Source organism: Saimiri boliviensis, chromosome 14, assembly GCF_048565385.1.
Source record: "Saimiri boliviensis isolate mSaiBol1 chromosome 14, mSaiBol1.pri, whole genome shotgun sequence".
Lineage (NCBI taxonomy): Eukaryota > Metazoa > Chordata > Mammalia > Primates > Cebidae > Saimiri > Saimiri boliviensis.
In genome coordinates this window covers 26,659,098-26,671,820 of record NC_133462.1, presented here as the reverse complement: position 1 = coordinate 26,671,820, position 12,723 = coordinate 26,659,098, and the positions used below count along the sequence as shown (strand labels likewise).

Below are 12,723 nucleotides of genomic sequence, written 5' to 3'. Positions count from 1 at the left end.
CACCTCAAATGAATATTTTGAAATTAAGATTCAATTAAGTGAGTTGCTTTGACACTTAATTCTAAATTTCCCAGATGAATTGAAGTGTGTTGTGTCTTGTGACACCTTTCCTTCAGTAACTCCTTTATGTATTTTAGTTGGTATAAATTTGTTTTGATTCATATCAGTGTGACTTAAGTCTGAAAATATGTCAGTCTCATATTATGTAATTTTCTGACCACTTAATATTTTAAAGACATCTACTTGTTATAAAATCACAAGGTGGAATAAATGTAAATTTCAGCAAAACACATTTGATTTAATGTTCCCCTGGTAGGTATTCATAATTTACTTTGAATATTTTTATTAATAATTAGCTCATAATTTACATTTTAGGTCTCAATGGCTGTCATTTGTATATAACTTTATTCAGCACAAAGATACTTGTAGCTTTCTGTGATTTACAAGTTTGACATTGGATCCTCATTTTTAGCTTGATGAGAGGTGGCAGATTTGATGTAGAGTGGGAACGAAGTGAGTATGGGACAGAATTGTAGGAGCTGAGGTCAGGGAGGGATGTAGAGGCCATGTTACCTAGGGTCTTGAAGACTATTGGAATTTTACTGTTATTCTGAGATAGGCATCTGTTGGAAGGATTTTAACAGGCAACTGAATATGTGAGAAACTCAGGTTGAATTGAGGGTCTAAGATGAATAGTGGGCTGAATCAATCTGTCATGTAAGTAGGAGAATACCAATTTGGCAGGAAAATAACATCTTCTTTATCCCTCACTCAATTCAGTAATAAACAAGAATGTGCACATATGAGGAAAAGGAAGTGAGTCTATGTGTCTGGTAACAATTTTCAAAGTATTTATGTTAGAGGTAAATATTGTTAACAATTTAATACTAAGGCTATTTATAAAATTAGTAACAAAATTATTTTATCAGGTGACTACGAGACAACTTTCAGAAGAACTGGCTGATAACCTTAAAAAATTATCTATGTCAGAGTCTCCACTAGAAGGTACATCACATTGTCACATTAATTTGGATAAGACATATGCCTCAAAGAAGAAATTTCAAGTATGTATGGAATTTATCATGTCAACAGTTAATCTGTAGCTGGTTGAATAATATAAAGTGTTATAGGACACTAATTTCAGTGGAGAGCTTGATTTTGTATTTTTATTATACTTTATTATTACTATTTTATTATCTTTATAAGGTACTTATTTCTTAAACTCAGGATTTTATTCTGCCATTTTGAAAAATAATTGCATACCTTTTCTCTTGCAATATGTACTCTTGGAAAAGTGGAGAACCATACATTATTCCTCACAGAAAATTCACTTTTTTTCTGTTAAAGAGTATTTTTAGAAAATTTCTGTATTGCCTTGGTGAGGCAAGCCAGATTAAGTCAGAGGAGAATGTTGAATGGAATGTTTCAGAAACTCGTCTTATTTCTTCACTTTTGCGAATGGCCACAGAAGCTGTGCCTATTTATTTCATGGATTCTAGGTTGACTTGTACAGAAAAACCATCATACTATTTTTTGAAGTGCACATGTTTTAGAGTAATTTACAAACTACTTGAAAAGTTAGGCAACAGGCATTGCCTTCACTTTCATTTAAAATACTCATTCATTTGGAGTATGTACAACCAAAATAGAGAGTTAAAAAAATTATCTTGATTCTACCATTGGATTTTAAAAACAGTTTCACTGAGCAGTAATTCACACATCAGACAGTTCAACCATTTAAAATGTACAACTCAGTGTGTGTTAGTATATTTACAGCATTGTGTAACCATCAACACAATCAATGCTAGAACATTTTTACCACTCTGTAAAACGACCATGTATCTCATAGCCATGGCTGCAACTCCTCTCCATGTCTCTCTACCTGCCCCAGTTATAGGCAACCACCATCCACTTTTGTCTCTATAGATTTTGATGTTCTGCATATTTTATATACAAAGAATCATACAATATGAAGTCCTTTCTGACTGGCTTTTTTCCTTAGCATAATGTTTTCAGAATTTTATCCATGTTGTAGCACATATCCGTAGTTTATTTCTTCTTATTGTCAAATAATAGTCTATTTCATGGCTATACCAGTTTTTCATTCATTCATCAGATGATGGGCCTTTAGTTTGTTTTCACTTTTTGGCTATTATAGAAACAGCTGGTGTGGACATTCATTTACAGGTTATTGTATGGACATATGTTTTTATTTCCCTGCCATTGGACTTTATTCTCAGAGTTAATTGGGTAGATCTCAGCACCAATTTGACTCATACTGTCCTTCCTGCCTTCTCAGTTTCTGTTCCTCTAGTCTCATTCATTCGGACTTGGCAGACCATGTCCTCTCTGTGAAGCTTTCTCTGACTGTTCTCTCATTGACCTTACATCTCAGCACTTGTCATCCAGTCTACAGAACAACTTAGGCCTTAATTTTACATGGCTTTTATTTTGTATGGAATATAATTTTGTCTAATCATAAATTTGCTTAAAGGGAAAAGAATATGACATGCATGTCACCTATTCTTGTATAAATTGAAACTGTTTTAGCTTGGCAGCTTTTAGCATAGAACCGAATACTTTTTACCATACCAATTATTTCCTCTTTGAGACATTGACCAGTAAATCTTTTATTCTAAGTGTATTTTTAGCAATATAAAATTGAAACCAATTAGCGTAATAGAGGAGAATTGTTCAATAAAATGCTCATGTTTTTCTCAGTATGAAAAAAGAATCTAAATTTGCCTTCCTTCACTCTGTAGCCAGAACTGTATTTCTGGATGGCTGCCAGTTTGTCAGCTGAACAGTTCTGGCAGTCTGTCTGATGAATGACACCACAGCCTCTTAATCTGAGTGCTCAGCAGAGTGCTCATGAAAGCAGCACAACAGCAACAGCTGCTGGAAGGGAACTGATTTAGGAGACTTGATTTAGCTATGGAGTTCAAGGTTTTCAGTCCAGTGGCTTCAGCCTGTCTTTGCCAGTCATGTTGATTATGTACTACTCAATCCAGGAGGTGCTATTTACATTATAGTACATATGCGGTTGTTGCCCAGTGAGTCATACTGAGAGAAAAGTGACCTATAAATTATACACTCCCCATTTGCTGCCACTTTCAGTTGTGTGAAGAATGATTCAGGGCAGCTATAGGAGACCACTTTCATTTTAATGCCACCTGCCTAACACATACGGTTTTAAAGATATAAAAAACACTAAAAATTATTATGCTAATAGCAAATATTATCTTAGCTCACTGTCTACCATGTACTCTTCTAAATGTTTCATTTTGGTCCCTGGTTTAATCGTCCCAACAAGTAGATGGTATTATTTTCTCCATTTCAAGGTCACACAGCTAGTACCTGGTAGAACTGGAATTTAGACACAGGCCTTCTGGCTTCTGTGTAGATACTGCCTTTCAAACCAGTCCATGAAACACCTGATTGGGTGGCTAATGCCAGTAACACTAGCACTTTGGGATGCTGAAGCAGCAGCAGTGTTTGAGCCCAGGAATTTGAGACCAGCCAGAACAATATAAGTGAGACCCTGTCATTACAAAAAAACAACAACAACAACAAAAAAAAAACATTAACAGTTAGCTGAGGCATGGTGGTGTATGCCTGTAGCCCCAGCTACATTGGGAGCCTGTGGTAGGAGGGTCACCTGAGCTCAGGATATCGAGGCTGCAGTGAGCAGTGATCAAGCCATTGCACTCCAGCCTGGGTAACAGAGTGAGACTCTGTGTCATAAATAGAATGTTTTATATATAGATTCCCATAGAAGTGAGTTAGACATCAGGCATAGAAGTATTAGCCACTTAGATGTCTGTCTTGGAAATAAAACATGTAATAAGGAAAAGCTTTAAACCATATCAATCAATAGCCTCTAACTTCTCCAGAAGGTTCTTATTTCATGAATTTTTAAGGAAGAGACTACCTAGATTAAGACATTTGGTGGACACCATTTTGAGATTTAAAAATCTCAATTGGGAAGAAGGAAGACCTCTACTTGACTAGAGCTTTTCAATAATATAGTTGAGTATCCCCCTGAAAGAAATCATAGAAGAAGAGATTCATCATATCTTTATGAAAAAGGGAATTCTTCAAAAGAAAACAAGGGCAAATAATTGATAATCTAATTCTCATGAAAAAATTTTTAGCATAAAAGAAAAAAAGGGCTGGGCACAGTGGCTCATGCCTGTAATCCCAACACTTTGGGAGGCTGAGGTGGGTGAATTACCTGAGGTTAGGAGTTCAAGAACAGCCTGGCCAACACGGTGAAACCCTGTCTCTACTAAAAATACAAAAATTAGCTAGGTGTGGTGGTGTGCACGTGTAGTCCCAGCTACTTGGGAGGCTGAGACAGGAGAAACACATGAACCCAGGAGGTGGAAGTTGCAGTGAGCCGAGATGGTGCACTCTGGCCTAGATGACTTGAGTGTGACTCCATCTCAAAAAGAAAGAAAAAAAGAAAGAAAGCCGGGTGCGGTGGCTCAAGCCTGTAATCCCAGCACTTTGGGAGGCCGAGGCGGGTGGATCACGAGGTCGAGAGATCAAGACCATCCTGGTCAACATGGTGAAACCCCGTCTCTACTAAAAATACAAAAAATTAGCTGGGCATGGTGGCGCGTGCCTGTAATCCCAGCTACTCAGGAGGCTGAGGCAGGAGAATTGCCTAAACCCAGGAGGCGGAGGTTGAGGTGAGCCGAGATCGTGCCATTGCACTCCAGCCTGGGTAACAAGAGCGAAACTCCGTCTCAAAAAAAAAAAAAAAAAAAAAAAGAAAAGAAAAAAAGAAAGAAGAAAAGAACAAAGTATACTAGTCCAAAAAAGAAAAAAGGACAAAGTATACTGATCAATATCCTAAGAGTGAGACTGTCCCTCTTCGAGATTAAAAAAAACAAACACTGTACTCAACACCAATAAGAATCAACATAAAATAGACAAGATTCACTATCTACAAAAGTAATCTGCACCAACTAGCAATGTAAGAGTGTGTGGTTGAGAATATTGTCTATAATATGTGTACTAGAAGGAAGAGACCTTTATAAAAAGGTCAGAGCTGGAAATGTAGATTAGGGAATCTGGGTCAAAATTTTGAGATTTTAGGAGTCCCGAGAAATTTTAAAATGGAATACAAAGGGATAGCACTAAACATCGGAAGTTGCTGCATTTAGAAATGAAGTGGGGTCATGGCCGGGCGCGGTGACTCAAGCCTGTAATCCCAGCACTTTGGGAGGCCGAGGCGGGTAGATCACGAGGTCGAGAGATCAAGACCAACCTGGTCAACATGGTGAAACCCTGTCTCTACTAAAAATACAAAAAATTAGCTGGGCATGGTGGTGCGTGCCTATAATCCCAGCTACTCAGGAGGCTGAGGCAGGAGAATTGCCTGAACCCAGGAGGCGGAGGTTGCCATGAGCCGAGATGGCGCCATTGCACTCCAGCCTGGGTAACAAGAGCGAGACTCCATCTCAAAAAAAAAAAAAAAAAAAGAAATGAAGTGGGGTCAGAGGAGCAGAGGGTGCATTTGGTCACTGCTCGAAGTTGCTGCTGAGTAAAGCAGGATAAAGAATTTCATGACCCTGGGACTTCTTTATTGGAATTATTACAAATCAGATTTCAGTTTAAAAAAACACAATAAGTGATGAAAAATAGATCTCTGGATGAGACCACGTGTCAAAGAGTCCAGTGGAAGGGGAGAAACAGGGTAATAGAAAACCACAAAAAGTAGACAAAAGTTATGTTTTTGTTTGCTGTAGAAAAAAATAAACTTTATTTAAGTAGAAATGGTTAAGAGAAGGAAAAACTGAAACCCATGGGTGAATACTTACAGTGAATGAGAGTGTTTAGCTCAGCCTGAAGACAGATGAGGATCAAAAATATAATGGGAAGTAGTTAAGAGTTTTCTATAAATAATCTTAGTAAGATGTAGTTTAACAAAACTGGATTATCTTAAACTATTAATGACAATGTTTCTAGAGCGTCTTTAACAACTAAAATGTAAATATAGTTACCTTTAATTTTTTTTTTACTAACCCTTAGTATTTTATGTGTAAAACCTTCATTTTTAACAAACAATTTCTGCACTTTAAATTTCAGAAAAGATCGTGATGAAAGTATTAATCATTTTTAAAGCTGTTTTAAGAAGAGTGACTATTATAGAAATCTGTCCTTATTTGCATCAGGTTTATAAAATGCACTTTATACACCTGCCTAAATACATATTACTCATCAGCGTATGAGAAATAGTATTTTTGAGATAAAAGAGTATCTCTAGAGTTTACAAAAATAATTTTAAACACCTTTTTTTTTTTCAAGCCTGAAGGACTAAATGAAGAATTAAGAAAACTTTTTGAGTTAGTATCATCACTGGAGTATAATGTGAATCAAATAAGAAAGAAAAATAATGAATTAGAAGAAGAGAGAACTGGGTATGCTTTTCCTATTGTAGAACATTTTAACCATTTATTAATTGATTTAACTAAAATTTTACTTGACTAAAACATAGATACAAATTCATTTTATGTCTGTATTTTCATAATTAAACAAATTCTATTTTAAAATTTATTTTAGAAACTCACAACATTATAGGTATGTGCATCATCAGGGAGGGAGCCAGCTGAGCTGCTGGAGCGAGGTTGGAATGAAAAACATTATATTAAAAATATGTGAAAAAAAAAGAAACTGACAACACAATCTTAAATTTTTTTAATGTCAAAATAATACACTTATTCTTTAATAATTTTGAAAACAGTAATGACAAAGCCTTGGACACATAATGTCAACTGCACTCTTCATTATCTAGTACGAATTTTTATTTCTGAAGATTTTTTGCTGTCTTTGGTCATCTTTTCTTCCTTTTGTAGTATCCTTCTCTGCTGCATTCAGAGTCTTTAAAGAAGACCTATTTGTGGCATTCTCTTCTTTCTTTTTTTTTCTACTTTAGGTTCTGGGGTGCATGTACAGGTCATGTATGATTGTTGCATAGGTACATGCATGGCAAGGTGGTTGCTGCCTCCATCCCCCCGTCACCTATATCTGGCTTTTCTCCCCATGTTACCCCTCCCCAATCTCCCCATTCCCCACTGTCCATTCCCTAACCCTCACAAACAGACCCCAGTATGTGATGCTCCCCTTTCTGTGTCCATGTGTTTGTGGCATTCTTTAACATCAAAATTTATCTTGATATGTAGCTCATATTTTATTTCTGCTTTTTTTCTTTTAAATATAAAACATATAAATTTACTCATTTTACATGAGTACCTCCATTGTATACATGAAGCATACATGTCGTCGAACTTCTGTTTTACAGAAATAAATTATATGTACATAAATATATCTATAACTTAAAGAAAAAGTAAAATGACTAGTCATGTTTTTTTTTTTTTGAGACGGAGTTTCGCTCTTGTTACCCAGTCTGGAGTGCAATGGCGCGATCTCGGCTCACCGCAACCTCCGCCTCCTGGGCTCAGGCAATTCTCCTTCCTCAGCCTCCTAAGTAGCTGGGATTACAGGCACGCACCACCACGCCCAGCTAGTTTTTTGTATTTTTAGTAGAGACGGGGTTTCACCATGTTGACCAGGATGGTCTCGATCTCTCGACCTTGTGATCCACCCGCCTCAGCCTCCCAAAGCGCTGGGATTACAGGCTTGAGCCACCGTGCCCGGCTGACTAGTCATGTTTTGATCATAGATTAAAAAAACAAAACAGAATGTGTCTTTGAAGTCCTCAACACAGCTACTTTTCCATATATTTACTGAGCACCTATGTTGGTTTTCTGATTCTAATCAACATTTTTCTGTCATTGTCTTTCTCTACATGGTTTTGTATCTCTTTCATTTTATTAACATCATGTCAGCAAAGATTTCTAGTTCTCTTCTTCAAAGTCTTTAAATCATCTTTTTTCTAAAACTGCCTGTTTTCTTTTTCTCATCAACTCAGACATTAAAGATGTTTTCTTATTTCTCTTTTCTTACATTGGATGATCTCCCTGATGCTTTTTGTGTGTACTTTTTTTTCTTTTTATAAACTGTGGTCAACAGGTATCAAAATGTATTTTTTGGTCTTTTTCAACCATATATGTGTTTTACTTTTTTATATTGGTTCCTCATCTCTGGGGTATGGCTTATATTTAGTAATGGGTTATTTCATGTTAGCATACCAAAATTAATATGAATAGTTTATAAAAACTCTATGGTTAGGCCAGTCATGATCGCTCATGCCTGTAATCCCAGCCCTTTGGGAGGCCAAGGCAGATGGATCATTTGAGGTCAGGAGTTAAAGACCAGTCTGACCAACATGATGAAATTCCATCTCTACTTAAAATTACAAAATTAGCTGGGTGTGGTGGTGGATGCCTGTAATCCCAGCTACTTGGGAGGCTGAGGCAGGAGAATCACTTGAACCCAGGAAGCACAGGTTGCAGTGAGCCGAGATTGCACCATTGCACTACAGCCTGGCAACAAGAGTGAAATTCCATCTCAAATAAAATAAAATAAAATAAAAACAACTGCATGGTTATAATATCACTTTGCCTGTCATATATGCCATAAAATTGTTCTTCATATTATTAATCTAAGATTATAATTTCATATAGAATGTTTTCAAACTACACTCAGTTGAAACTGAGAGGAGCATAGTTTATAGAGGCGTTTCTCTGATATGCCATAATACCTGTTTAAACAATTATTACATATTTACTCTTAAAATACTTGACTTGCTAATTCTGTACATTTCTGCAGATATAAGAAACTCCTAGAGATGACAATAAATATGTTAAATGTATTTGGAAACGAAGAGTTAAGTTTCCACGGAGACTTAAAAACAGATCAACTGAAAATGAATATTCTGATGAATAAGCTAAAACATAAGGTAATTTTTAAAAAACATTTATTTTATTTTATCTTAAGGTCTAAATTACATGTGCAAGATGTGCAGGTTTGTTACATAGGTAAATGTGTGCCATGATGGTTTGCTGCACCTATCAATCCATCACCTAGATATAAAGCCCCACATGCATTAGCTATTGATCTTGATGCTCTCCCTCCCAACCCCAACAGACCATCGTATTTTTTCTTCCCCTCCCCGAGTCCATGTGTTCTCATCATTCAGCTCCCACTTATAAGTGAGAACATGCAGTGTTTGTTTTTTGTTCCTGCATTAGTTTGCTGAGGATAGCAGCTTTGATTTAATCCATGTCCCTGCAAAGAGCATGATCTCATTCATTTTTATGGCTCCATAGTATTCCATGGTGTATAGATACCACATTTTCTTTATCGCATCTATCACTGATGGACATCTGGGTTGATTCCGTGTCTTCGCTATTATGAATAGTGCTGCAGTGAAAATGTACATGCATGTATCTTTATAATAGAATAATTTAGATTTCAACATAAGGTCATTTTAAATCAGTTTTGGGATTAAAAATCACATAATTTGGGGAAATATTAATAATTTCAAAAATCCAAATTCTGCCAAAATATGGTTAAGGAGGTTTATTCTGAGCCAATATGGTGACTGCAGCCCTAGGTTACACAATCTCAAGAGATCCTGAGAATATTTTATGAGACAGTCACATTACAGTTTGACTCTGTACATTTCCAGCAGAGAAATTAACTGTAGGGAAAAATCATAAACCAATATGAAGAAGGCGTATATTGGTTCAGCCTGAAAGTGGGACATCAAAAAGAAGGGGCTAACAAGTCATAGGTGGGTTTTAGAGATTCTTCAGGTGACAGTTGGTAAAGAAAGTTAAGTTGTTGTCTAAAACTTGAAAACAGTAGAAAGGAATGCCTTAATTAAGATAAGGTGGTTATGGAGGCCAAGGTTTTTATTATGTAGACAAACCCTCATAGCTGGCAGTTGTCAGAGAAAATAGAGGGTAAATACATCTTTTCAGACTTTAAATACATCAGGCTCTTAGTTAATCTTCCCTAGATCTGGGAAGACCTAGAAGGGGAGAGATTGGGCTACTACATTAACGAAGACTTTTTACAGATGCAATTTTCCCCACAGAAGACAGCTTCATGGGGCCATTTCAATTTCTTGGTCCTGGCCCTGTGGCAACCATTTCAAAATATGTCAAAGAAATCTATTTTGGGGTAAAAGATTTTTATTTCCTTCAGCTTCTGCTGTCTGTGATGCTGTATCAAAATCAGGTTAAAAAGTAAACCACATTATAAGAGTTAATAAAACCCATCTAATGAGATTTTACAGTTTGAAGGGTATGATTCCCCAGACCCTTTAAATAGAAATTGGGGCAAAAGAAGACAAGGTCTTATTCCTTTTTATAAATCTCTCAGTGCTTTAAGCAGTAAAATAAAGATTTTTTGAATTTTCATTTAATTTTACAGACTTGATACTAATGAAAAGGATAGTTTTTAAGATATATATATTTTTTTCTATTAAGAGGACATACTGTCTATTTTATCTCTGGAGCCTTGACCAGTGATCTGAAACCAAGCAGTACATGTCTCCAGATCACTAGTACCAAATAAATTTGAGGGTGGGTAACAGGTTTATTGAGAAATAATTAACACACCATGCAATCCACTTATTTGAAATACACAATTTGTTGACTTTTAGTATGTTCAGAGATGCAATAATAATTACAATTCATTTTAGAACCTAAATCAAAAGTAAATCTTTTCATCACCCGAAAAGTAAACCCCACATCACTTAGCCATCTTCACTAGTTTCCCCTTCCTCTCTCAGCCCTAGGGATCCACCCACCTTCTTTGTATAGATTTGCCTATAAGCCTCTGAAATTAAAAGCAATTATTCTACTGTGACTGATTTATTTTATTTAGCAAAAGTTTCCATGCTGCATCTATGCTGTAACAGATATTGATGCAGAGTTTTTGCTTCTTGGCTCAGCTAAATCTGGGTTCTTGTCTCATGACCAGGAAAAATTAGGCTGCAGACCCATTGAAGCATGGGGAGGACAGAATTTAAGTGAAAGGAAAGCTCTCAGCCAAGAAAGGGGTCCTGCAAACAGATTTTCACCTCACAGTTGAATATCAGGACCACCACACATGAACTGAAGAGGCCAGGCTCCCATGCATAAGTTGTGAATTCCTGGTGGCTCCACCTCATTTCCCCAGTGCATGTGGGCCTCCAGTCTGCTGCTGGCATGTCCAGGCAAGACCCTGTGCAGGTTCTCTTGTCTGCACAAAACCTCTGGTGTAAACACTTGAGGGGCTGGTTGGAGGTTCTCCAGAGACCCTTCAGTATCTGCCTAGGCATTTTGCTGTCTCCTGCTTCTATCAGTATCTGTACTTAATTTCTTCTTATTGCTGAATAATATTCCATTGTATGGAGACATCAAACACTTTATTTGTCCATTCATCTGGTGAATGGACTTTTGGGTTCTTTCCTACCCAAAGGTGAATGACCTTTGGGTTCTTTTCCACTCAAAGGTGATAGACCTTTGGATTCTTTCCACTTTTTGACTCTTATTAATAATGCTGCTGTAAACATTTATGTATGAGTTTTTGTGCTTGCATATGTTTTTATTTTTCTTGAGTGTATACTTATGACTGGAGTTTCTGGATGATATGGTAACTTCATGCATCACCTTTTGAGGAGCTGCCAGTTTGTTTTTCAAAGTGCATCTTCCACTTTACATTCCCAGCAGCATTGTATAAAATTTTTTATTTCTTTACATTTTTGCTGACACACTTTTTCTCTTTTTTTAATTGAACAAACATTTTATCCTATGGCGTCAAGTGATACCACATGGTGGTTTTGATTTACATTTTCCTAATGACTAATTACATTAAGCATCTAGTAATATGCTTATAATCCATCTTTATATCTTCTTTGCAGAAATATCTATTGAAAATCGTTGCCAATTTTTTAAATTGGGTTATCTTTTCTTTATATATCCTGTATATGTAAGTCCCTTATCAGATACATGATTTTCAAATATTTTCTTCTACCCAGTGGCTTGCCTTTTCGCTTCTTGATAGTGTCTTCTGAGGCTCAGCAGTTTTCAATTTTGAAGTCCATTGAATCCATTTTTTCTTTGAAGTCATAGCTAAGAAAACACTGCCAAATGCAGTCACAAAAATTTATGTCAGTGTTTTATTCTGAGAGTTTTATAGTTTTAGCTGTTACAGTTAACTGATTCGAGTTAATTTTTAAACATGGTATGTGGTGAGAGTCCAACTTCATTTATTTTTTGCATATGAATACTCAGTTGTCCCAGCACCATTTGCCAAAAAGACTATTCTTTTCCCATTTTGTTCTTTTGTTAACCTTGTATAAAATCAATTGACTGTAAATATGCAGGTTTATTATTAGATTATCAATTTTTTATTTGTTTATGTGTATTCTTATGCCAGGACTAAATCAAATTTAATGAGACGTTTTTTCAGTCAGGTTGCATATTACCAAGTTGTCTTATCTCAGAATAAAAATAAAATGTAGTGGGATAACTTTAAGTTCACCTTTCGTGTCTCAAAGGATTCTGTAGCCAGCTTATACCTTACATACACTAAGACATTATGGGAAGTCAGGCTTACAAGACAGAGTTTATTTTTTTTTTCTCCATCGAAACATTAGTCTCTTATCTAGTGCCTCCCTCTTTAGTTTCATTTTCAGTAAATTTTGGTCACAGGATCTGCTGACATAGTCTACCGTTTAGTGCATTATGCTTTACTAACTGATTATAATTCATAGAATTATCCATAGATGTTTACCATCCAGGAATGAGAAGTTTAAGT

General features: G+C 36.2%; 1 protein-coding gene across 1 annotated transcript in view; it reads left to right on the top strand.

The window, feature by feature from the left end:
• Nucleotides 1–8,825, top strand: part of LOC101050379 (ankyrin repeat domain-containing protein 18A) — a 39,829-nt gene extending 31,004 nt beyond the window's left edge. Inside the window, exons 11-12 of the mRNA XM_074384339.1 lie at nucleotides 930–1,064; nucleotides 8,740–8,825. Coding sequence (XP_074240440.1) covers nucleotides 930–1,064; nucleotides 8,740–8,745 — 141 coding nt within the window. The 3' untranslated portion in view covers nucleotides 8,746–8,825. The remainder of the gene's footprint in view (nucleotides 1–929; nucleotides 1,065–8,739) is intronic.
• The last annotated feature ends 3,898 nt before the right edge of the window (nucleotides 8,826–12,723 follow it).